General features: G+C 45.7%; 1 protein-coding gene and 1 pseudogene across 2 annotated transcripts; both read right to left on the minus strand.

Moving 5' to 3' along the window:
* Nucleotides 1-3,190: 3,190 nt before the first annotated feature.
* Nucleotides 3,191-11,005, minus strand: LOC307049680 (uteroferrin-associated basic protein 2-like; the record flags this gene model as incomplete). The annotated part of the gene is made up of 4 exons (XM_079699200.1): nucleotides 3,191-3,397; nucleotides 5,441-5,588; nucleotides 7,298-7,565; nucleotides 10,378-11,005. 4 exons carry the CDS (start codon nucleotides 11,003-11,005, stop codon nucleotides 3,191-3,193), a joined length of 1,251 nt encoding a protein of 416 aa, XP_079555326.1.
* A 9,925-nt stretch (nucleotides 11,006-20,930) lies between these two features.
* Nucleotides 20,931-26,338, minus strand: LOC307049681 (serpin A9-like; annotated as a pseudogene). Its single transcript has 4 exons — nucleotides 26,276-26,338; nucleotides 25,151-25,421; nucleotides 22,852-22,990; nucleotides 20,931-21,130 (listed from the first exon to the last, which is right to left on the minus strand). The product of its transcript is annotated as a serpin A9-like (transcript).
* Nucleotides 26,339-26,918: the final 580 nt, after the last annotated feature.

The raw sequence follows: 26,918 nt of genomic DNA on the forward strand, positions 1-26,918 counted from the left end.
TAGAATGAAGCGTGGAACTAAATGAATATTTTTTATGAGTGAGTCTTTTGGTGATGGAATTGGGTAACTTTTATGTTTTTTGTAGATTTTTGTCTTCTCTTAATTTCTCAAAAAGAGCATGCATTTTATTTTTAACAAAAAACAATAAAACATTGTTAAAAAGTAGAATTATTTAATTGTACACGTAAAGCAAAATAAAAGCTCATTCAGGTTGGCACAGTGGTTCCAATCAAAAGGCACTTTTAAAACATAAAGGCTCCTTGGATACTGAATCTGATGCTATGATAGGGTGGGGCCGGAGGTACCTCTGGCCCGTCTGGTGTGTTAAAGCCCCAGATGGAGAGCAGAAGGTACTCACAGTAGGACCCAACTGGTGTGTGCTGGAAAGGTGAAAACCAAGGACACTTTGGCCAGGCACTGATGGAGTCTGGTACACCCACTGATGTTTGAGACACTACCCCTGGGTCTAGAACAGTGCCGAGAACTTTCTGGGTGTTTTATAAAGACACATTTGCAGTATGAATAAACAAAAAAATTGAAGTACACGGCCAGAGTTCCTTTCTCACCTAAGAGGAATCCAGTTCACTCTTGGCTTGCACATAAATTACTTGGCTCTTTACAACCATGTGTCACACACTAGGGAAGAAGAAACAATCCCCAGAGACTCACATTTTGGAGTCTATTACAGACCGCTCCACAGTAGCGACCCTCACAGAGCTGTGGTGGGAATGAAACGTTTGTACATGGGCAACGTTTACGCAGTGCCTGGCCCAGAGCAAGGATAGAGAGAGAGAGAGAGAGAGAGAGAGGGATTTTAAGGAATTGGTTCACGCACGTGATTATGGAGGATGGCAAGTCCAAAATCTACAGAGTAGCCTATCAGCCTGGAGACCCAAGAAGAGTGGACGTTGCAGGTCAAGTCCGAAGGTTGCCTGCTGGTAGAATTCCTTCTTGTTCAGGGGAGATCAGTCTTTGTTCTATTAAGGCCTTCAACTTATGGAAGGCAGTCTGCTTTACCCAAAGTCCACCAATTAAAATGTTCATCATCCCCCAAAACACCCTCACCAAAACATCCAGAAGAATGTTTGACCACATATGTGGGCACTGTGGCCCAGGCAAGTTGACACCTAAAATTAACGATCACACATGTCATGTGTTAGTAGGAAAGAGGATTGAGTACCACGTCCTTGGGTTGCTTGGTTTCCTTCCTGGAGTGCAAACCTTTGACCCTGGTGCCCAGACACCTCACCTGTGTGTCCAATCTCAGAGTCAAGGGGCAGGAAAATGTACCCTTACCCATATGAAAGTAAACTCCTCTCACCATCAACCTTGGAATCACTCCAGCTCACTGCTGCAGTCATAAAAAAAAAAAAAGCCTACCCTGGCCTCTAGTGAAGGCACCACATTTGTGGCACCAAAGTTTGTGAGATGGCACAGCTCGCCGTGAGATTGGGCAGATGGGCTTGGTTAAGTCTGCAGAGTTGACCTGGGTGCCTACTGCTTCTCAGTCGTTTCCCGGGCTTTTTCCTATATGTGCCAATAATCTTGGTTCACGTGTCACTGCCTACCTCCCTTTAGCATGTGAAACACTGGACCCTCAATATCCTCCATGCATACCCTCTACTAAATGGGTCCAGGCCCCCAACATCCTCATGAGCACCTTCCCCCTCTGCTTCTGCCATGGATCTGCTTGGAGATAAGCCATACACAAGCATGGATCTCTAGCCCCTCCTCCCTCTGGTTATGCTGTTGACTCACTTCCTGCACATTTTCTAGGACAATCCACTTTACTGTTCCTCTCTCGAGTTAGCTTCCTTATTGAGCTACTTCTCCAAGCTGCTCTTGTGGCCCATCCCCAGGCCTCTTCTTTCTTGGAGCTTGGGTTGTAAGTGGTGATGCAAGTGACAAGCTCTTTTCTTGGGCGTTTGAGCATCCTTGTTAAAGGAATGAAAGTTTTAGCCCTGAAGTGACTCCTTTGGTAGTGGATGGAGTTCCTTCAAGGTCACATCGTTCCCAGAAGAGAATACTTGGGTTGTGTCCTAAACCCCACCACAGAGGGACTTCTGTGGTTTAGGGTGAGCAGCCCGCTTCTCATCCAGTCCAAGGCTCCTGGGTCTAATTGTGGCCCCCCAGGTAGCTCTGGCTTGGTCATGTCATCGCATGGCTCTGCAGTCAGTCCCCCCCTGCCTCCAGTCTCATTCCTGGCCTTGTGTTTTCAGCACTGAGCCTGGGCTCTCTACCAGAAGAGTTTTATTTCACCCTCTGTCCTAGTCTGCTGCAGTTGCTGCTCTGAACTAGCCCACCCAAGCAAGGTTCCGTCTCTTGGGTATCACTCTTGGGTCAGCCTGTTTGGCCAGTGTCTTTGCCAGCTGTGCCCATGGCCTCTGGATCTGACTTCCCTTGTCAAGTGTCTGGTTTCCATCAGATTCCATGATCCCTCCCATATGTCCAAGGCAAGTCATGGCCAGCCAGCTAGTTCCCAAGTCCCAGCCTCTCAAACACACGCACGCACACACACACACACACACACACACACACACACACACACAATCCTGTTTTCCCCTCATCAGTTTTACTTCCTTTCCAGTAGGGGGCAGTAATAACTCCCTCATAGAGAGCTGTTGTAAAGATGAAAAGAGACTAGAGCATGGGGCAGAGAAGATGCTGCCAACATATCTGGGATTCTCTGCTTCTCCGGGTATCCCCATTTCCCCTTGGAGCTGGGTGAACACATGGAAGCCCACCGAGGTGTCTGTGGGTACCAACCCTCTTCCCAGCCTCCTCTCTGCTGTGGGACCTGCCTCTGCCCGGAGCTGCCTGGGGGAGTTAGTACAGCTCCTCTTGTACAGATGAGACGACAGGCTCTGATTGCCAGCTGGACAGGAAGCAAGGCTGATGAGACAGTCACCGATGGAAACAGCTCCCCCGCACCTGCTCACCCCCTCAGAATTGCTTCCCTGCCTATGTCAGCCTTCTTCCAGGACAGAAGGTGTCCCAGCCAAATGTCTCTGGCAGGCCCCCAACCTGCTTCTTATCCTGCTCTGTTCTTGGACAGAAGACCAGCAGTGGCCCTCCCCACTCCATTCCCAGACCACACTTCTCAGTCTCAGCATTTTGATGCACAGGGTGGTGAATTGTATTCATTTTATTCATGACCAGCTAAGTTCCTGCGCAGCACAGCCTGGCCCCTCTACTCAGTTTTGGGGTTTAAGACTTTGCCCACAAAGAGGTCTCTTTGAGTCATCTGATCCTCCACAAACAGCAAGAAGGGTCTATTGAACTTCACGACCACAGGGACCTCCTTCGTGTCCACGGGGACCTTCCACACGTCCGCGTCCTTCGCTGCATCCGTGACTGAGCCATGCTCGCTCACCTCTATCTCAGCTTGATGCACGGCCTGGGAGAGACAGTTTCCCTCTCAGCTCTGGGAGTGAACTCACCTGGCTGACCGGAGAACAAGCCGGGGCGGTGTGCCCAACAATCTCCTGTGGTCAAGATCAGGGAGGCAGCTTCCCTCCATGGCCGATGGCAGGTGGAGGAAAGCTGACTTCCATTCCTAGAAAACCACCCTCAGCTCCCAGCAGCTGGGTTCACCATTGAAGGCCAGGTGTCCCCGAGTGGGGTTGATACTAGGGTTGGTAATTGTTGAGTTCAGACTTTTTCAGTGCAGGGCAGACAGCTCAAGGTGTTAACATGTTTTAAAGGGAGGAAAGGGGAATAAAGCACAGAGGAAGGCTGGGTGGTCTGTAGGCTTAGAAAAAACTCCCATAGAACGACTGAGAGATAGTCATTTCCAACACTTTCTAGAAGGTTGTGATAAAAACTACTAGGGGGCTGGTTGTTCTTGTCTCCATCCATGCAAGGACAATTTAACCTCCGTGTGAAAGTGCTTGTGCCAGAACATGCATGTTGGCCTCCCTGATCTGCAAGAGGCCCTGCTGGGGAACGTGGCCATGACATTGCTTGCATTACTGGTGATGGATTCAACATCTCTCAAACCCAGCCCAACAACCAGCACTCAGGGCACACCTGCCGGGTGGGTTCTGTTTGAATTGGACATGGTAAGTAGTGCTTACACCCACTGGGCCATGGGAAGCATGGCATCCCCTTGGGGTCCCAACCCTGGGAACTCCATCCAATGTCTGTGAGTGACAGGTTCATCATTTCCCAATTAAAGAACAGGACCCCTGCCCTGTCCCGACTCCCAAGGTCATTGGGAGACTCGAGCAAGAGAAACCATGAAAAAGTGCTTTGTAATTTGTCAGGTGCTGTATCACGGGGAGAGATTGTGTTTGCTATTTATGTCCTGGGCAAAGTCCTCAAAGTATCCTGGCCCCTATGGCGGCCACAAAGCAGCCAGCCAGTTAGTGACCTTGGTGGAGTCATTGGAGGGCAGCCCCTGTGCCCACCGGGATGGGTAAAATTATCTCATAAATAAATGTTCCCCGGCATCTGGATGTCTAACTGGCACCTCAAGTTTAGAGGGCCAGTCTCTGTCTGCTCCCCCAAACCACTCCTGCTCCATCTTTCCTGCCTCAGGCATTGGCTCCCTCGTTTCCCAGGCTCCAGCTTACAAACCCGACTCTTCCCTCCCTGCTCCCCAGCTCTGTCTTCAAAAGGCACACAGAGCCTTCTCACCACAGCTAACCCTCCCTCGAAGGCCCCATCCATCCTCCACTACCTCTCACCTGGGTTACCCGCCAAGCTTCCTAATGGGTCCCCCTCTTCCGCCAGGGCCATTGCCTGTTCTCCGCATGGCAAAAAGTGGTCTTTTGTAAAACATATGTCAGCTCATGTCAGCCTCGGTGGTCTCCCATGTCAGTCAGAATAAACCCCCGTCCTGTCCAGGGCCTGGGACACCTATATGACCTGGCCCTGCCTGATTTCTGCCCTCACCTCCTACCAGGCTCCATCTTACTCAGCGCTCTAACTGCCTGGGCCTTCTTGGGGTTCCTCAAAAATTTCAAGTTCCCATTCCCTTAGGATACACTTGCTCTCTTTGTCTGGGACACACGTCCCCAGGTATTTGCCCCCTTCTCTCTCCCGCCCTTCATTCAGGCCTTGGCATAAAGGCCAGCCCAGGCCTTCTCAAGCCTGCTCACTGCACCCCCGTGTGCTGTTCCCAGCTTCTCTGCTTTCCTTTCTTCACAGGAAGTACCACTGGTGGACTTAATACATATCTGTCTGTTGGCGTGCTCACTGTCTACCCCGTCAATAGAATGGAACGGCTGTGAGAGTAAGATGTTGTCTGGCTGGCCCACGACTTCACCCTCAGTGCCTTAGTGCTTGATGCAATCCCTTTTGAGTGAGTGAATGACGAAAGAACCCCCAAAGCCCAGGGACCCAGTCGGATAAGACCTATCACTGCTGTATAAAAAAAATGTTTCTCAATCAGGACTGTGGTGGATAAAACAGAGACTCTAGAACTTGCCCCACTCACCTCCAAAACAGATAGAGAAGCCTTCTTTTTGATGCTCTGGGTGGCCGCTGTTGTAGTAGGCTTATCTGTGAGGTCAATCTTGGGAAGCAGATGTTTTAAGTCTATCTTGGAGGAGATCTTGAACTTGGGCAAAACTAAGTGCACCAGTCTGTTGAGAATGAAAACGACAAGGAAGCTGAGCAATGTCCCTCTCCTGGGGTCTAGGGGAAGCACATTGCTTAGGCTGAAAGACCTCTTCCAAGTGAAAAGGTAACAGAAGTGTTTGTTCTGAAGTGCTGGCTTGGGGGGAGATGAAAGATACTGGGGTATGAGCTGCAATGTTGAATTTCCAAGCAAACCACTTACTCAAAATAGACCTTGCTATTCAAATGATTCCTTTCACAGGCTCTCTATGCAAGAGAAGATGAGGGTCAGAGCAAGAGCATCCAGCCCTGAGTCCTTCCAATCTTTCTTCTGGAAGCAGGGGTTTAAATGGAGCAGTGACCCTAAATGTGGTGAGGGAGATGGAGGGCATGAGGTCCCCGTGCTGCAGGTAGAGCAGAGGGTGTTTTCACAGGAGAGGAAGCTCCAGCCTGGATGATAAGCTTTCGAACAGAGAGGAGGACTCTTCCCTCTATAGGCCAGCAACTCTATGACTAAGGGAGAGTATCAGAATGCGTAGTGCCAGCCCTCCCACCCAAACTTTTAGACTATGTCAGTGTGGTGTTGAGCTTCTGATTGGCTAGCAACCTGTTCAGTTGGGTCTCTCTACTGCTGTACCCCCTCTGTCCCAACCAGGAACGCTGTGGTAGGCACAACCGCAGCAGAAGATGGCAGACCCCTTCTGCTATGGCCCTCAACTGTAGGAGTAAATGCTGTTGAGAGATTTCTTCCCAATCTACACATTTATTGCCTGAAGACTGTCCCCCCACCCCTGCCTCTCAGATCAGTGGGCCATTGAAAATCATGAGTTCACTATTTAATTTATCCACATTTGATGGGACCTTGGTGAATATCATACCCAAGCTGGGTTAGTTCAATGCTCCCTTCCAGGAATATGCAGCAGGAGTCGAAAGATACTCAGTTTAGTGTGGGGTGGAGCACTTGATCGAATGAAAGAGAGCCACAGTGGTCTCAGCTTGGAATTTACCTGCTTAGGCTCCTTCCCTGACCGTCATAACTAATTAAGAGCCCTAATTAATACTTCACAACGGAATTCGCTGATGTCACCCGACTCATTATCTCCTTAGCTTTTACTACAGTTTGAAATTGTGTAATTTTTAGTTGACTTTCTACCTCTTCCACCAGACTGAAAATTCCACGATAGTAGGGAAATGTTTGGCTAACCATTATATTCCCAGCACCAAGCAGTTTCTCGCATACAATAGGTGCTCAGAAAATATTTTTTGGGTGAGTGGATCACGGGCTAACATGTGTGTAAAAAGTTGGTTTGCTGAGCTAGAGAGGTTAGAAGCAAGGACTAGTGACACCAAGAGAGATGGGGTTCTGGGTGCCCTTGCTGTCCCTTGCTCCAATCCCTCATGAGACCTGGCTGTGTTTATTCCCTGGGGTTCTGTGAAATTCCCATGTATCTTTCCAATAAATTCCTCTCTTTACCCATCCTGAGCTTGTATGAAGTGGGTTTCTGATACTGTACATGTGACAAAAAGAACCATAACTAACAGTTAAGGGGCTTCTGGCTGGTAAGGGGACTCAGGCTGCTATTCTTTCTGTTTGGTTTGTTTCATTTTCTACAAATATGCTAGGAAATAACCAGATCCCAAACTCCCCCCCCACCAATAAGGCTTTTACATAGAGGAAGTGAGGGCTGAGCAAAAATGCAATGGGAATCTAGAATGTTCCTCCAGAACAGGATACCTGAAGTCACTGGCTTTCTGAAGTCTAGCTCGCTTAGCAGTTATCTCTCTTAGAGCAAAGTGGAATTGTCCTACATCTGGGAGCACAAGAATGATGGACACATTTCCTTTGTAAGGCATCTTAACCATCGTAGCAAGCAGCTCCTCTGAGCGGCTGTAAATCATCCGTTCTGTCTTCCTCATCATGTCCACCTGCACTTTGGTGTTTTCATTCACAAAGAAGTCCTCCTTCTGCGTGAGGTCGGTCTTAAAAGCTCTTTCCCAAATGCCTGGGGGAATCAGGAAGGAAAAAGTCAAAGAGTGATCTGGCAGAAAATCATCACCACCCCCAGGTTTGGGGAACCCAGAGGTCATCAGCTTGGGAAGGAAACAGTCTATTTTTGGTGATACCTTGACCATAGTGAACAGAATATTTAAAATTCTAGACTGGTGCAAAGGAAAGAAAAGCTAACACATGATTTTCAAAGATATTCACCATAGAATTTCTTTAAATCTGTATTTCTCAAAGGATGTTTACCAAAATACCTGCCTCTGGAACTATAACACCAAGAAAGGATTCTGTCATCAAATAATTTAGGAAATATTGATCACAGCAACCCTTCTTTGAAAACTCCCACTGCATTTGAGTGTATTAAGAGTTCAAAGAAGTCCTATGGTAAAGAAATCTGTTTAAAATTTATGTAACTTATTCCAGGAGGGAAGCTTTTCATCAGAAAGACACACACCTGCACATACTTGCACACCACTGTGTGAAATCCTACTTTAACTAATGTACTTCCCCAGTGGATTTAAAAAAAGATTCAAGGTACACACCAGTTAAAAAATGCACCTGTCACCCAGAGTGACGGCCATCTAGTTTGGTCTGGAAAATCTCTGCAAGTGTTAGCCTTGCTTCTGATTCTATAGCCAGGCTTATGGTCCTCTCTGTTCTGTTTTTACAACTTGCGTTCTAAAGTGTGATATAGATAAAGCTTTTGGAAAGCTTTTAAGAGGGAACCATGCCCGAGAGTTCTCTGAAGCATCCAGAGACATGACCCCTCCAAGATCATTTGTGGAGCACTTTCTATGTCCTAGGCACCTAGTTTGGAACTGTGAGTCCAAATATGAATAATGGCCCCAGTAGCCTGAGCAAGCATCCTGTGCTGGGAAGCATTGTTTTATGAGCATTTCCTTCACTTATCATGTAAAGAACAAACAATCTTCATGTCCTGGTAGGAACCCTGTTTAATCCACAACAGTTTATCCATTAATTGACTCATTCAAATCTGAAATTTCTTGAGCTCAAAAAATGTGCCAGGTACCATACTAAGTACTGAGGTTATAGCAGTGAATAAAACAGAAGACCTGTGTCCTCATGGAGTTCACTTTCTAAGGGGGATACAGAGAGAAAAGCAATCCACCACTGTAAATGGTTAAAAGTGTAATGAGCATTAGGAAAGATGCAAGTAAGGAGATGAGTGCTAGCATGGAAGCACTTCCTCTGAAAGGCCAGGGAAGGCCTTCTTGAGGAGGGAGCATTGAGGCTGAGGCGTAAAAGAAGAGGGTGCTCCATCTGGCAAAGAAGGGGAGGGAGAACATTCCTAGGGAAGGAACACCATGGACTAAGACAGGAAAAAGCAGGATGCATTTAAGGAAGAAGGGAAGGTCTTTGTGGGCAAAGCATAACAATGGGAGGGGTAGTGATGGGGAGACACTGGAGGGGTCAGCAGGGCTCAAAGCACGCACAGCTGGGTCTGGGTGGGATTGCATGCCAAGTGCATCAGGACTCTATGGAAGGGCTTCAGATGGGGCAATGATGTGATGTATGTTTTAAGAAAATTGTGCTGGTCTTTTAATGGAGAAAGGATTGGAGGCAGGCACGAATGGAAACATAGTAATTAGACAGCTGGGGCAAGTCATCTAGGCAAGAGATAGTGGTGGCCTTGGCTACAAAGGTGGTAGACCAGATGGTGAGAAGCGAACACATTCCAGATCAGTTCTGCAGTCAGAATCCATAGGACTTACTGTATTCTTGAATCTGGAGGCTGGAAGGGAGGTTTTGTCAGGAGAAGGTGGGTGAATGGCCATGTGATTCTCTGAGGCGAGCAGATGCTGGGAGTGATTGGGGGGATTGTGTTCGAGGGTCTGTGAAACATCCCCAAAGAGATGTCAGTAGGCAGATGAGTATTAGAGTCTGGATCTCAGAAGAGGTGGTCCAGGCTGCATCTAGAGTGCAGGGAATAGTCAGAGTACAGATGGTGTTTGAGGTCGTGAGCTCAGGTGAAGCAGGAGACAGTTTTAGAAGTCAGAAGAGGAGAAACCAGCAAAGGAGACAAAAGAGGCATGAGCTATGGGGTAAGAGGAAAGTGGAGGGAGTTCTTGGGCAGGGAAGACGGAAGGGGACCTGCCTTGAGGAAGGGGAGGGGACAAGCACTCCTTCACTGTGACCAGAGGGGTGAGTGAGAGGAGAGGTGTGTGAGCCTTGGGCAGCACATGGAGGACGTCCTGTCAGAACTGCTTTCTTGTCCCCATTTGGGCAGGAGGCAAGGCCATTGGCTGAGAGTTCATGGAGGAAGGAGACTGGTAATGCTAAGTGGAGGAAGAGGGTATAAATAGATGCCAGTGAGTGGTAACTCTGAGCCCACCTGAAGAAACAAGGGCAACATCAAGATCTGTGACCAGGAATTTAAACTGCTCTTTTAGACACCTGGCGTGTGATCCTGAATTCAACAATGGACACAACTTCGAAAAGCATCTCATCTCACGCTGATCTGACCTTACAGAACAAGCGAATTAGCCAATGCTCATGACTCTGCAAAAAGATTTCTTTTTCCCTTTTTTACCAGCAAGAGTCATTGCCTTTTTACTCCAAAATATCTTAAGCACGGCAAACAAGATGACTGAGAAGATTAAGAGGAGAAATACTGAAAAATGCTAGACAACACAATGATATCAAAGTCAATTTTAAAAGTTTTGGGTCTACTGGTTTCTGGGAAAATGGGATATACTGACAAACATTTTTTTTTCCTGACTTAAATCTTTTAGGAAACACAAGGGCAAAGTTTACCCCAAATGGGAATTCATGCGTTTAATAAACCTCACCTTTGAAGAAAACATAGTTGACAAGACATAGGACAGTCTGAGGGTCCAGGCGGGTGATTAAGTCTTTGACTTTCTTATGTATCTTTTCAGCCACATAGTGGTTGATGGCCTTCTTGGTTTTTTCTGTATCTTTAAAGTCAATTGTCTGGATGTCCACTTCATGCACTCTCTCTATCTCCTGCAGAAACATCTGGTTGATCTTCCTGTTGTTATCAATAAAGAGAATGTCCTTGTGCTTCAGTTGCTCTTGCTTCACTAGCTCATGCCACTTCTGGACAAGATGCTCGTCCTTGTCCAACACTTGGATTTTTCTGAGGTCAAGTCCCAGGTCCTCAATGAGGTTGGTGCGCATTGTGGATTTGACCCCCAGGGAGAGGGTGGCCAGGGCGATGGAGATGGCCACAGGGGAGAAGATGATATTCTTTCTGGGATCCTCAATTATCAAAGCCCTGAACAATTCTTGGGCAAACGCCTTATAGCCAGCTTCCGTCTTCTGGGAGAGAGATGGAATTTTCTTTAATTTGATATTCTGTTGGGAGTCTTGTTGCTTTTCACAGAAGATGCTATTAAAAAGGCCACAGAGGATGAGGACCAGAGACAGCACCAGATGTATTTTCCTGTGGGACATTTCTGCAACAATCCAGAGCTGTTATTGGAAGGAAGAGGTATATAGGTGAATATTCTATGGAACGTGCTCTCAATGCTGAGGGGATTGAAAAAGGCTCATTCTTATCTGGGTGCAGTTCACCTGGGTGGGGTTGCTATTTGTCCTTAATTGAAAGATCCTAGCTAAGTCTAACAAGGAAAGTCTAATGAGTATTCTGGAACATGACTTCAGACAAATTAAAGGTAAATGACCTGATTAACGGGGATTCAGCTCTGCCCCTAGCCTATGCTGCAAGTGGGTCTTCTCCATCCACACTGGGGTTTCTTTTATCTTTTTTGCTTGCTCTTCTTCTTCTTCTTTTTTTAAATACAGGGCTCATGACAAAAATCCTGAAAAGTGTGGAAAGGAAAGAAACAAGAGGAGAGAGAGAGCACAGATTGCAGATTCAAACACCTGCAGAGATCTGGCCAGAAATACCCACGTGGAAAGACAGCAAGTATAATGCAATAAGGTGTGCTGGGGACTGTGGAAAATGGGTCATCGTGGCTAGGCTGAAGAAGCAGGTGTCACTCAGCTCCAGCTGTGATTAGTGGCAGTGCTGGGTCAGTGGTGCTGAATTTTTTTTTGTTTCTGAAGCATCTAGAAATCCATATTTTTACATGAAAATTCAATCTTGCCAAAAGCAACTTGCTAGCAGCAGCTGGCCCAGATTCAGCCCAGCCAGATCTGGCTTTAGAGCTGCCAGCATGATTTCTAAAGTAAAGCTCAGGTGGTGCTCAGGCGACTTGGACATCAGCTGAATCAAGGGCCTGGCAAAGATCATCTCAGGAAATCCTGGTCACCTCGCTTAAGCCCTCCCTGTGCTCACAGCTACGGTCCCTCACCCACTGTCAGGGCAAAAACCCTCTCTGCCCCCATAAGTGCCCCCCATGATTGACTGAGACCAAAAGTCAGGCCTTGCATCTGAAGGGGGCACCAATGGTGGATTTCTGGCCCCACTGATGGGAAAGGAGAAGAAGAGAACCATGACCTGAGTTTGCGTTCAAGTTTCACCTCTTTAGGGCAGGGCCATGTCCTCCCTTCCTTATTTTCCTACAGTAACCAGCTCAGCTCTGGGTACAGGGTCCACTTCTCTGCACCATCACTGCTACCACTAGTGACCTTTTTCATGGCTACTGAAATAGCATCTGCTGTGGACTAAGGCAGATGCTACTTGAGCCATAGCAAAAGAGCAATAAAATGCCTACCCATGTGGACCCTCAGTGTCCCCAAGAGGAGGAAGATGACTTACCCTCCAGGGGAGCCTGCTGTTGTCTACTGCTGTTGTTCTCTGCATCCATCAGTGACTTATTTATACAGCCACTGGTGTAATGAAATGGATAAACATGAATTAATATTAACTTGGCCAGAAGATTGTGTTCAAATATTGTCCAGAACAAGCAAGAGATGAATCATTTCAGTTCCCAGTGAAACAATAAACACATTAATGGATTGTTGTACCGTTTGAGCTACTGTTCATTAAATTACTCCTGTGTTAATTCAACAAACACTTACTTAGCTCCTATTAAGAGCCATGCTCTGGGCTAGGGACTGGGGGAACACAAGGCTTAAGGCCTGACCTCCACCCTTGAGGAGACTTCACCCTTGAATTCAAGGAGATCTTGGTTTTGAGGAAGAAACAAACATGTAAAAGAACTGTGGGCTACATTTTGACTAGTTCATGGAGAGTCCACATTACCAGTAAGGGGCTGTGCATGGAAAGAGAAGGGCACAGTTAATAATCTAGGGCAATTAGGAGAGATTGAGTAACATTTCCTCTAAGTCTTAAAAAAATACACAAGAGTTAATGTATTGTCCGGGAAGCCTGAAGAGGGAATTCGGGATGCTGGGCTGGGGTGAAGTTCCCTGGGGGAGTGGTGGTCAAGGCTGTATGTGCAGGGTTTTTCCAAGTCTAGGAGAAATTCACTTCTGGCATGGTGGAATGAGGTGAATGACAAATCTCCTCTTCAATAGCAATTGAAGAGGTGGACAAATCAAAAACAACCATTTCGGTGCTATAGAAAATCCACCAAAGGCCCACAACAAACAGATAAGTGTTCATTCATGAAAAGTACTGAACTCTGTGTAAGAACAGAGTGAGCCTGTGACATGCTTGTCTGGGGCTGCTTCCACCCTAATCCAGCTCTGCTGGTGGGTTGTCTAACCAGAGTGGGGTTGCTGTCGCCAGAGCAGACTCACTTGACTTGGAGCATTGTCAATTAAAGTGATGACATCGGTGGCAAGCAAAGTGTGTGTGAGTGTGGGTGGGGGCAGTGGTTCTGTTAGCCTGGAGTTGTGTTTGGAGCAATAAAGGGACTAATGGATTAGCAGGGGATTAAACAGGGAGTACCAAGAGGTGTTACAGCTACTGGGGGCTTGATGAGCTCTCTGCATATCCCAAGTTGAAAGGAGGTTCTGCACATGTGCAAACAGAGACTGGAGCAGACCCAAGCTACCCACACCTCCCTGGCCCTTGGGGAAGCAAGAGAGAAAGGTGGAAAGTAAAATATGATGGTACTTGAGGTTTGAACAGGCTCATCAGCCTACACACAGATCCATCAGCAGAAAGTATAACCTTTATTGGCTCGACGTGTTTGAAAACAATTTCTGGCCAATATGTGGCTGAACAATAAGCAATACAGACACAGGGCTGACCTCTAGGAGGCAGGTTTAAAAATAAAGAAAAACTGAGAAGAAACATCATTGATCATAAATTTCAGGGGAAACACACTTCACAGATTCAGTCCAAGCAAATTACTAAACAAACAAAAACAAAAACTCTCAAGAGGGAAGAGTCAGAATCCAGTTACTGCTATATGTTATCTAAAATGTCCAGCATTCAACCAAAAAAATTGTGAGAAATGAAAAGAAATAAGAAAGTGTGATCCATACTCAGGAAAAAAGAAGTCAATAGAAGTGGTCTCTGAGTGTCCCTAGATGTCGGATTTAGCTGCCAAAGACTTCATAGCAGCTGTAATAAACATGTCAAAAGAGCTAAAGGAAACCAGTTTAAAGAATGAAAGAAAAATATGAAGACATTGATACAACAAATAGGGAAACTCAGTAAAGAGATAGAAATTAATTTTTAACGGGAATTCTGGATTTGTAAGTACAATAACTGACATAAAAATTCACTAAAGGACTCAACAATAGATCTGAGATGGTGGAAGAAAGAATCAGTGAACTTGAAGCTAGACCAATAGAAATGCTCCAATATGAGCAGAGAAAGGAAAATTTAAAAATTGAAAAATAAGTGAACAGAGCCTCATTGACCAGTGATACAACATCAAGCATACTAACATAACTGTAATGGGAGTCCCAGAGGAGAGGAGAGATAGAAAAGGGCAGAAAAAATATTTGAAGAAATACCGATGGAAAGCTCCTCAAATTTGGTGGAAAAACATTAATCTACAAATCCAAGAAGCTCAAAGAGATCCACACCTAGGCACCATGATTAAATTATTGAAAGGCAAAGACAAAGGGAAAATCATGAAGGCAGCAAGAGAAAAAATAACTTATCACATGCAAGGGAATAACAAAACAATTAGTGGCTGACTTCTAGTTAGAAACAATAGAGGGAGGAATGCAGTTGGATGACATAGTTAAAGTGCTGAATGAAAGAAAAACCTGTCAACAAAAAATTCTATCCAGCAAAACTGGGTAGAAAAATGAAGGTGAAATAATAACATTTACAGGTAAACAAATACTCAGAGAATAGTTGCTAGAGAACCTCCTTTACAATAAATACTAAAACAAGTCCTTCAGACTGAAAGGAAATGACACCAGATCATAACTTGAATCTACAGGAAGAAATAAACAATGATAAAAATGGTAAATATGTAGGTAAATATAGAGACTCTAAATATGTTTTCTCATTCTTCTCTTAACTTCTCTAAAATACATAAGATTGTGTAAAGCAGTAAATACAACAATGTGTTGTTGCATTTATAACATATATACACACAATATATATACAATAATAGCAAAAAGGAGGAGGAGGCAATGAAGCTATATTGGTCTCAAGTTTTTATATTTTACTGAAATTAATACTATTTTGAAGTAGACTGTGATAAGTTAGGGTGTATATTGTAATCCCTAGAGCCAACAAAAAGAAAAAAATTTTCAAAGAGGAATTAAAGTGATATACTAAAATTTTTTATTTAACGCCAAAGAAGGCAATAAAGGAGGAACAGAAAAGCAAAAAGGGCATGAGGCTGGCAAAATGTGAGACATAATTCAAATATATCAATAAATACATTAGATATGAATGCACTAAACATTGCATTTAAGTGAAACAAACTGTCAGGCTGAATAAAAAAGCAAGACCAACCTACCTGCTGTCTACAAGAGACACAGCTTAGATTCAAAGACATAAATAGGTTAAAATGATGGGAAATGTTATTCAGGATAGCATATAGTCTGGTCAACAAAACAGGTCTAACAATAAATTGAAAAGACAGAAATTATAAGAAGTATGGTGTCTGACTATGACACGTTTACAACAGAAAGAAATCTGAAAAAGCCATAAATATTTGGAAAACAAACAAAGCACTTCTATATAACTCATGGTTCAAAGAAAGTATCACAGGGGAAAGTAAAAATATTTTAAACTAAATGAAACAAAAAAAATCAACATTTCAAAATTTATGGGATGCAGCTAAAGCAGCTGTTAGAGGGAAAATTATAACTTTAAATACCTATATCAGAAAAGAAGGTGTCAAGATAATTAAAGGGGGAGAGGATTAGTCTTTACAATGAATGGTGCTTGGAAAACTGAGAATTCATCTGCAAAAGTAAAACCAAAAAGCTTATAGCCTTACCTCTCAACACATACCAAATTCAACTCAAATGGGACATAGATTTAAGTTTGTGTTAAAATCATTACATTTCTAGAAGAAAACAGAGGAAATTATCTTTGTGAACTTGGTTTAAGCAAAGTCTTCTTAGACCTGACACCAAAAGCATGAGTCATACAAGAATAAAAAAAATGATAAGTTAGACTTCATTAAAACTTTGGTGCTTTGGACATAATGAAAATGAAATATCTAGGCACAGACTGGGAGAAAATTTTTGCAAAACGTATATCTAATTAGGGACTTGTATCCTGAATATGCAAATAACTCTTATAACTCAACAATAAAAAGAAAAACAACCCAATTTAAAAATGGGCTAAAGGGGCTTCCCTGGTGGCACAGTGGTTAAGAATCCGCTTGCCAATGTGAAGGACATGGGTTCAAGCCCTGGTCCGGGAAGATCCCACATGTCGTGGAGCAACTAAGCCCATGGGCCACAGCTACTGAGCCTGCGCTCTAGAGCCCTCGAGCCACAACTACTGAAGCCTGTGCACCTAGAGCCCATGCTCCACAACAAGAGAAGCCACCACAGTGAGAAGCCCGTACACCACAACAAAGAGTAGCCCCCGCTCACCACAACTAGAGAAAGCCCATGTGCATCAATGAAGACCCAATGCAGCCAAAAATAAATAAATTAATTAATTTTTTAAAAATGGGCAAAAGACTCTATAGTCATTTTACCAAAGAAGACATATGAATAGCTAATAAGCACGTGAAAATGTGCTCAGCATCATTAGTCATTAGGGAAATGCAAATTTAACACATGATAACATTACACTCCCATCAGAATAGCTATTATAAAAAAGAAAATATCAATTGTTGATAAGGATGTGGAGAAACTGGAACCCTCATATTAATACATTATTGCAGGTTGGAATGTAAAACACTGATACCTGCTACAGCATCAATGAACTCCAAAAGCATTACAGTCTAGTGAAAGAGGCCAGACTCAAAAGAATATGTAAGATACAACTTATATAAGAAATCCAGAAAAGGTAAATTTTCAGAAAGAGAAAGCAGATTAGTGGTGGCCTGGAGCTGAGAATGAGTACTAGGATAGGCTGAAAATGGGCTTGAGGACATTTTTTGGTAGTTAAAATGTTCTAAAACTGGATAGAGGTGATGCTGCAGAATGTTATGAATGAATGAGAAATCATTGAATTATACATGTACAATCGGTGAATTTTTCAGTATGCAAATTATGAACTCAATAAAGCTATTTTAAAAAATAGAAAGATGGACAGTGGTGGCAGGCTTTGTGGGAAAGATAATGGGCTGCGGTCACATGGACCTGAAAGTGAAGACCAGAGCCCTGACTGTCGTCTGCGGGGCCACCTTGAGCAAGTTATCCATCTTTCTGAGCCTTAGCTTCCTCCTCTGTAATGGAGGAAATAGTATCTATTTTGTAGCTTGTTCTGAGAGCTTGACGACTTAATGTATGTACACAGTAGGCACCCAATACAGGATGCTCTCCTGGCTGACATCTGACATTCTATGGGGTTCTGAGTCCCCTGGGAGCCAGGCACTGTTCCTCCTGCCTTGGAACCCTGTCTCCACTCCTCCTCCTTCTCAGGCTAACTCAGCTCCTACCCACTCTTCAGGATTCCGCTCAGATCTCTCCTTGAGAAAGCCTTTCCTGACAGTTACCCTTCTCTCCTTCCACCTGGGCCGGGTTAGGCTCTGTGAGCTCCCATAATACTCCGTGCTCACCTCTCATCACGCTGGCTCACAGAATACTTGGATTCATTTCCTCGAGTCTGTGAAATCTTTGTTGGAATAATCTGTATGTAATTCATGATTCTCTCCTTTGTGCTGGCACACAGTAGGTGTACAAACATTGAGTAAATGAACAAATGAGTACATTATGTTCCTCTGAGGGACCCTGTCTTCACAGAGAAGCCCCCATTCCCTCCCAAGGGCCATCCCCCTCTGCTCATATGAGGTGGGTCCCTTGGGGCATTTCTGAGCTAGAGGAGGTGGGGGTCCCAGCCCTCTTTCTGCCTAGACCACCGTGTACGCTGAATAGCAACCGTGGTCACCCCTGTGCCGAACGGCACCGAGTGTCACACCTGAGCTTCAGTATCTCACTTAACCCTCACAACAATCGCACCAAGGCAGGTAGTATTATTACTGTTCCTGTTTTAGAGCTGTGGATCCAGGCTCAGAGAGGTTCAGTAACTCACCCACCGTCACACAGCTAGCAGGGGACAAAGCTGGGATTCACCCCCACGTCTACCTGACACCACAGCCGTGCTCCTAACCCAGTCATCTCCTGGCCACTCATCTCCTCTTTTCGTAGTAGATCCTGGACTAAAGGGTAGCGAGCAAACTTTCAGAGATAAGGGCTTTTAAAAATTCTTTAAATGCTTCCTCTCGTCTTCCGTAATGACATTATTTATCAAGGACGGCAACGTCAGCCTCCTTTCTTAAGTAAATTTTACCAGAGTTCCTTGGTACAGAGAGATTTTAATTTTTGGCTTCAACTAATAAATATGCCCCAGAGTATTTCATTTTAAAGCTGGGCCTCTGAACACATTTTCTATGGGATCTGCTGAGCCGGGGGGAGTGAGGGTGTATCAGTACCAGAGATCAGCCCCACACCGGGGAATGAAAAGGGACCCTTTGGGTTGTAGATGGTCCTGAGGTCTGAGTGGGACACAGGATGCCAGGCACACTGTGAGGGGTGCTCTGGGGCACAAGATTCTGCACAAATGCTTGCCTTTTCTCCTCAACTTCCAGCTGGGACAGGAGCAAGAAAGAAACGTCTTTGTTGTTTTAAAATGTCCCTGATATGGAAACAGTGAGAACAATTACATTAATGGGTAGCCTTCACTGGACGTGGACAGTTTGCAAGGCATTGTCCCGAGGACTTTCTGTGTTGACTCACATGACCACCCAGTGATGCAGGAGCCCTGGGTTTCCGACCGTGACTGGGAGCTGGAACTGGAGGCTTTTGAAATCCTTTTTCCTGAGCTTCGTTGTCCCTTTTGTCCCTGTGCTGTGTAACTGTCCCGCACAGGGGTGGAGCTGGGGGGGGGGCGGTGGCGGTCACGGATGCCACATCCCCAGGCCCAGCTTCTGCCTGTCTCGGTACATGGGTGGCCGCCGTTCCCCAGGGAGCAGTGGTACCATTTGAGGTGACTGTGCTGCACTCGGGGGGCTTTCTTAGTGCTTGTGCCCACGTGGATGCTTTCGAGTCACATCAGTAGCTTCAGATTCTTGTCCTAAAATTTCGTGAAGGGCCGTATTGAACCATCATTTACGGTATCTCCCCCTCCTCTACTCTGGATTGTAAACCCCACGAGGCAGGATTAGTTCCTTGTTGTAGCCTCAGCCTCAGTGCTGTGTCTGGTCCACAGAATGTACTCAACTCACCTCAATGCCTGCACGTGGATCCACTGGGCAGGTGACTGGGCAGGTGGAGAAGAAACACTCACCTAGAAAAGCCAGATGTTCCAATGTCCTGAGTGACCATATTTCTATGATGTCCTTGCACAGACATGAGGGAGGTAGCAATTGTTTTTATTTACATTCTAGGGATAGTTAGTTAACAACTGAGGAATCCCATTAGCAATAGACACTGCAGGGGGAGTTAGCTTTCAAAACCGGTGGCTGCCATGCTCTGGCTAACTAGCATCAACACTAGGTTGATCTGGAACATTGGATCAATTAGAACTCAGATCTCAGTTCCCTCACCAGGGCTCAAACCCACGCCCCTGCAGTGGAAGCGTGGAGTCTTAACCACTGGACCGCCAGGTTTCAGTCCCCGTTTCTTTCTGTGTAAAGAACTTGGAAAAGACAACGTGAGCCCCCCTAGCACATCTGAGGTGGTGTGGGACACTGGTGCCCTCAGAATCTGAAAAGGAAGGAGCCAGAAGAGCCTGTCTGCAGAGGGGTTTGGGATGGGGGAGGAGGGAGGATGATGGAGCGGTCTCTGCCTGACACCTGTGGTCCTTGCACGCCCTGAAACTCTGGTCCTGAGGAATCAGAGTAAGGCAGCCAGGCCATCGTCACTACCAACCAGCAGGGAGGAGGAGGGTGAACGCAAGGGCTGTGTGTACGTGTGTGACAGCGTCAGAGCCAGGAAGGCAGCAGCCTTGATGATGGAAAACCATTGCACAGACTCAGAGAGGTCTTCACAGCCCATACCTTAACGCTTCATTTTCCGGTTTGAGAAACTCAACTGGTTTAATGCCCTCTCCCCACACACCCAGACTCCCTTCCTTAGCCAATAACACCCTACGTGGTCTGACCTCCCCTTACCTCTCTGACCTTGGTTCTGCCATTCCAGCCACAAGGACATCCTGCTGTCCCTCCAACACACCTGCTCACCCCGGACTCAGCCTTTGTGCTCACAGAAACACCCCTCGCCATCTCGTTTCCTTCAAATCATCCTATTCCATACCTTCACAGCACTGATCGTAACCTGCAACCATCATGTTTATTTATAGGTTTGGTTTTACAGTTGCGGTGGTGGCCGTCTGTTGCCCCCATGTAGGCCCAATTGGCCAGGGACTTGTTTGTCGGGTTGACTCCTAGCACATGGTGGGTGCTCAATAAGTTTTTGTTGAATGAATGGATGAACGAATTCATGCAGCCCCTGAACTGTCACATATTAACAACCCAGCCACTGCCAGTTAGCAAGATAGACCATCTTCAGGTGAAGACCCTGGAGGCGTGTGGGAACACTGTTGCTGGCTGAATTCACATTTTGGGTTTATTGAACTTATTATTGTAATTCTGCAATAAAGGTGACTGACCTATGTGTCACCCTTCCCAGGGGCTCCGAGGACTGGAAATACACCAACCCAGAATTGTTCCATGAAACTAGTCACCTGGGAGAATTTGTGGAAAAGAAACTGGAAGTTCATGGGCTTTGGCTTGTGACTGGGATCTCTGCTGCCTTTGATGACTGAGTTGAATGCAGCTCTGCCAGGGTCAGGTGGAACCTGAGAGCAGAAGGCGGCACGCCTCCACATCAGGGGCGTCAGGCAGCGTGGATGATCATTGTCTCTGCATGTCAGTGTGTCTTCAGATGACAGGGCTTTTTCCACCTAGAACTTAGTGGGGTTCTCAAATTTCCCAAGGGAGAGCATGGTCTGTGTGTCTTTGTTTATAATCAGCAGCATGAAGGACCTATTGAAACAGATGGTGGAGTAAGAAGGGACATGGGCTGGACTATGAGTTTGGTGATGGTGGCTGCTGCAGCCTGGGTCCCCTCCTCTCTGACGTCCAGCACAGCCTCCTGAGCCACCTGCCAAGGGAAAAAGAAACATCAGCAGTTCACATGCAGACACCTTTATTTACTGAGTTTTGGTGTTTCGCCTAGGAACAGGGACACCCCCTCGAGAGGCTCCAAGGTGATACCTGGCCTTGGGTTTGCTCAACTAACTACAGCTGTTGTGGTTACTGGTCAGCTGGCCCTTAAGCACGGAGTTAAATGAGTCCCAGTGCTGCCACCTACTGTGGCAAAACTTATTTGGGTGCTGTGTGCTTCAGTTTTCATTTCTATTAAACGATGATCATAGTTATGATCATGCCTCCCACAAGCTTATCCAGTGAGTTAAAGATCCTACAAAGCAAGTGCTCATGAACTTGCTAGCAATTGTAATCACTACAATTGTTGCACAGGAGACCTAGGTTAGGGGTTACTAAGTGGTGGATCCCTGCTTGGTCTTCTAGGGAAGAAATTAATGTACTCCCAACTGCAGGGGGCTGGAGAACCCCCGACAATTACAATCATGGTTTTTCTTTTTTTCTTTTTTAACATTTGAACTTTAATCACTGTTTTTCATATGTGCAGAAAAGCATCTCATGGGAAAGGTTCATTATGGTCATCATATTCCAGTGGATGGAATTCCATCATATTCCACTGTCTGCATTCTTTCCCTGAACACCAGTGACAAAAATTCCCCTTCTGTGGCCCAGGACCACTTCTGACCGTTATAATCTGTTATAAAAATAAATGTTTAGGTTGGGGATCAGAAACTCATATGTGGACAGGGGCTGGGCAGGTAACCCCCATGAGATGATGAGATGTCTTGTAAGAGCAGGGGGCACATGGGGAACCTGGAGGGCTCCCTTGGGCTGACTGTTTGGGCTGACTGTTGCCATGTGGGAATTGGGCTTGGCACATAGTAAATGCTCAATAAAGAGACCCAGAATCTAAATTTTTAGGTTCAGTATGTTACATTTTAGAAGTCAGCTCCCTTTTCTCCCTTCCTCCCTCCTTCTTTTCTTTCTTTCCTCCCTCCCTCCCTCCCTCCCTCCCTCTCTTTTTTTCTTTCTTTTTTTTTTTTTTTGTGGTACACGGGCCTCTCACTGTTGTGGCCTCTCCCGTTGTGGAGCACAAGCTCTGTACGTGCAGGCTCAGCGGCCATGGCTCACGGGCCCAGCTGCTCCGCGGCATGTGGGATCCTCCCGGACTGGGGCACGAACCTGTGTCCCCTGCATCGGCAGGCGGACTCTCAACCACTGCGCCACCAGGGAAGCCCTCTTTTTTTCTTTTTCTTCCTCCCTTTCTTCTTCTCCTTCTTCCTTTCTTTTGACTGCAGACCAAACACAACACATCTACAGGGTACTCATGGCCTATGAGCAGCCACATTATGACCTCGGTATGAGCACTTAGGCTTTAGGGAGGTGAGGTCAAACACCAGGGGACAGCTACTCATCTGCAGTGGGTTTGGGGCAGCAGAGCTGCCTGCCAAGTAGAGGTCTGATTCTCAGAGCACTGTAGTTGAACCTTAGGAACATTTGTTTGAAGAGGGATAAAAGATGCCTGTGTATCAGTGGTATGACGGCCATAAAGCCATAGGCCTGGCAGCCGTGAGATCCAGCCCTCCTGTTACAGAGAAGTCACTTTGCCTCTTGGGACCTCTGGTTGCTAATCAATGAGATGAGGGTGCTCCACAGGCCAGTCTCTACAGGCCCTTCCGCCTCACGCTTTCATGCAAATATGCTAATCAACCAACTCACTTTGGAAACTTGAAGGAAGTCTTTCTTTGTGATTCCAGAAAAATCAGCATTTTTGTCAAGGGCATCCCAGATGCCCATCTTTGGGAGGATATTTCCAGGTTATAGGAGGAGGAAATGGAAAATTTTGGAATGAACACCTCTAAGCACCTGTGGAAAAGAAGAAAGAACAAGATGTGATCACGAGCCCATGGTGACCATTCTAGGTGACATTTCAGGAGACTCTGCTCTTCCTCCAGGCACTGGTTGCTGCTAGAGGGATCAATACATCCCAGACCACCAGCCCAGCTTGCTCTGGAAGTAAGCCTCCTGGATGAGCAAGTCCAGCTTTGGAGATATACGAGATGAACAATGGGCCCCTTAATGAAGTAAGGGCAGAGCTGAGAAGGGGGACAAGCACAGGTGACTATAGCAGAGGCAGCGATGGAAGTGTGTCACCATCCCTGGCCCAGAGTGTGCCTCTCACCACCTTTCCTGAGACAAACCCTGCTAATCCCTGAGAGCAGCAAAGTTCAGTAGAACTTTCTGCAAAGTTAGAAATATTCTCTACCTGTGCTGTTCAACATGGTAGTCACTAGCCAGACCCACGTGGCTATTAAGCAACTTAAACATGGATAGTGCCAAGAAGTAAATTTAAAATTTTACCTAAATTTAAGTAATATAAATTTAGATTGTAACATGTGGCTGGTGGCTCCTATATTGAACAGCATAGGCCTAGAGTTTGGTACACTTTTTTCTTTCTCTGCGATGTTTTTTTCTGAACCAAGGGTGAATAGCTCATGTTTACTGAGCATTTATTATGTGCCAGGCATTGTCCTAGACACATTCATCAACATTATCTCCATTTTAAAGATGGTAAACCTGGGCTTCCCTGGTGGCGCAGTGGTTGAGAGTCTGCCTGCCGATGCAGGGGACACGGGTTCATGCCCCGGTCCAGGAAGATCCCACATGCCGCGGAGCGGCTGGGCCCATGAGCCATGGCCACTGGGCCTGTGCCTCTGGAGCCTGTGCTCCGCAATGGGAGAGGCCACAGCAGTGAGAGGCCCACGTAAAAATAATAATAATAAAATAAAAATAAATAAATATGGTAAATCTTAGTTTTAGGGCTTTTCCCAAGGCCATGTACTTAGTCACAGAAGTGAAAGCACTAAAGTGTTGGATGAACACTTAAATTCCTCATTGGGGGACTTCTTGGGACATCTAGCACAATGGACAGCTCTCTCGCCCCTGTTACTGTCTCCTGCACTGGCCTGGCCATCTCCATCTTCTTTCTGCTCTGTCTGCAGCTCTTTAGAGACCCCTCCCCCACCCCAGTCTCCGTGCTGCCTCCTCTTTCTCTATCCATCCCTGGTTGCAGTCTAGGAAAGAAGGAAACTCTGAAACACCCTACAGTGTCCCTTGATCCCCACTTTGCCTTTGTGAGTGCTGTTTCCTTTACCAAAATACCCTTCCCAAGCCCCTATGTCCTTTCCATACCTGTGGCTCAAATGTGCCACCTCACTGAGGCCTTCCCTCAATCCCAGCTTCAGTTGTGATCTCTCTTTGCTCAGAAGTGCCTCAGAACTCTGCCCACCCATTGACTTTTGTCTTTCTTGAATTACAGTTATCCCTAAAACTATCTTTTCTCTCCTCCTAGACTATGAGCACCTGGGAATGATGCTAACGATGCCCAGAAAGTATTGCTAAGAGACTGTGCATAAGACTTTGACATGCCTTTTTATCTTATGATTCACATCCTTTTGATACTCTCCATAATAACTACAGAACTAATAAGAATATTACTACTGACTAACATTTATTGAACACTTACCATCCCTCAGACATTCTTCTAAGCACTTTAAAAATAGTAACTTATTCTATCCTTTCAACAACCTGTGAGTTTGATAATATTATTATCCTCATTTTATAGCTGAATAGCAATGTTGTGTGTGTGTGGGGGTTTATGCAATAATTCTACAGAATACAATATTGAATTGGCTGATAGAGTGAGCTCTGCTAGCACAGAATAGCTACCGTGATATAATACTTTTGCAGTGATCTATTAGCTACATGACCTGGGGCAATTCACTTCTCCTTTCGGAGCCTCTATCTCCTTATCTGTGAATGGGGGTGGTAACACTTCTCATCTGTCAGGTATTCGTGAAGTTCAAGGGAGAACATGTCTGCAGTCCCAAGCTCACTGTCCAGCATGTAGCTGGTGCTCAATTTGCAGGAGTGATTATTCAACAGCTGTTATCATGACCTTTTCCTCATCCTTGGGTGTGTACCATCACCTGCCTCAGGCCACAGCAAATTGGCATACATACCCACTTCTTCTGGAGTGAGCGGCTCCACTTCAGTGTCCTGGCTGACAAGGCGTGTTCCAGCTGCCTCATCCTACCCTCACCAGGAAGGACAAAGAAGGCCACAATGTCTCTGCTGTAGTCCATCTGCAGCACAGAGTAGTTCAGCCCTGGATCCACCCCAAAAGGAAATTGTTCTACCTGGTGCATCATTGGAACATGCACAGTGGTCCTCTTGCTCACCAGGAATGGGAAGCTTTTACTTGTATATGCAGGGTTAAAGGGCTTCTCCTACTTGGCTAGCACAAAGAGAGAAGAGATGTCTTTATGTCAAAGTACAATTAGTGAGGTGAAGACGGCAAGAATGGTGAAGTAAGGACCTCTGAAAACTCATTCCTCCATAAAAACAATGAGAAAACTGCAACAATGGTCAGAATTAACTTTTTTAGAACTCTGGAAATTAACCAAATGCTTTCAGAAAATCAGGGGACAATTTATTAAAGAAAAACAACTAAATCTTGGTAAGAACAGTGAGCTTTGTGGTATTTTCACTTGCCCTAGTTCCATTCTCCACTTCCCAGCCTTTTGTAGCCTGAAAAAATAATGGCCTGAATTCACAGTGAGATATAGCAGCCTGGCAGTCACTGAAAGGAAAAAAATAGGGCTGGAATACTAGAACAAAGTGAGAGGACTGACACTAGCCAACTTCAGTACTTACTATAAAGCTACAGTAATCAAGACAGTGTGTTATTGATAAAAGAACAGACAAATAGATCAATGGAACAGAATAGGGAGCCCCCACCTTGACCCACATAAATACAGTCAACTGATCTTTGACAAAGGAGCCAAGGTAATACAATGGAGCAAAAAGTCTTTTCAACAAATGGTGCTGGAACAACAGACATTGATGTGCAAAAAAAAAAAAAAAAAAGTTAAGGAGAGATCAGGACATTTTCCAATAATAAACAAAAACAGAGCTTTTGTCACTAGCACACCTGCCCTATAAGAATACTAAAATTCCTGCTCCCTCCACGGGCCTCATCCAGCAAGACTGGCGCCAGGATTTTAGACTAAGTGACCCGACAGCAGTTGGAAACTCCAGCAGTTTTGGAGTAAGTCAGTGTTGGGCTTGTATCAACTCTGACGTTCACGATGGGCACGTTTTTAACCTCTCTGGACTTCAGGTTTCTTTCTCCGCTCTGTGACATAGGGGTAATTACCTGTACCCTGTAGAGTTGCTCAGAGGATCAAGAGCAATAGGGCGCTTGCCTACGTCAGGCCAGTCCCAACGTGACAGCCACGTTCCCAACAGCCTCTTTGTTGAAACTAAATTTATGTAAATTGGATAACACTTTATTGTACCAAATACGACTAAAATTAGAGGAAAGTATACGAGGAATCTTTTTGCTGAATGAGTAATTCCTTTAGGAAACTGCAAATTTCTCTCCATTTCCATTTATTTGATTCACCAATGTTTTGTTTTGTAGCTTTGTGTCTGTTTGACTAGAGTTGAGTTTTCTCTCTAAGCTGGGCTCACATAGATCCACCCACCTACTGGACTCTTTATCCACACGTTCCAAGCTGAGCCCCTAAGCCATCCCCACCCTGGGCCCGGTGGGCATAGATCAAAGCCGCTTCTCCTTCATGGCTCTGGTGCTTTTGCGCTCTTCACTTGGGAGCGGGGTGGAGAGACAGGCTTGTGGCTGGATATTTGCGACTGTGAGGGGGGAGAGGCTGTAGGCCGGGACCAGAGGGAAGGGAGCTGCTGCCAGGTTCAGGGATGAGGCA

Source organism: Hyperoodon ampullatus, assembly GCF_949752795.1.
Source record: "Hyperoodon ampullatus genome assembly, chromosome: 3".
Taxonomy (NCBI): Eukaryota; Metazoa; Chordata; class Mammalia; order Artiodactyla; family Ziphiidae; genus Hyperoodon; species Hyperoodon ampullatus.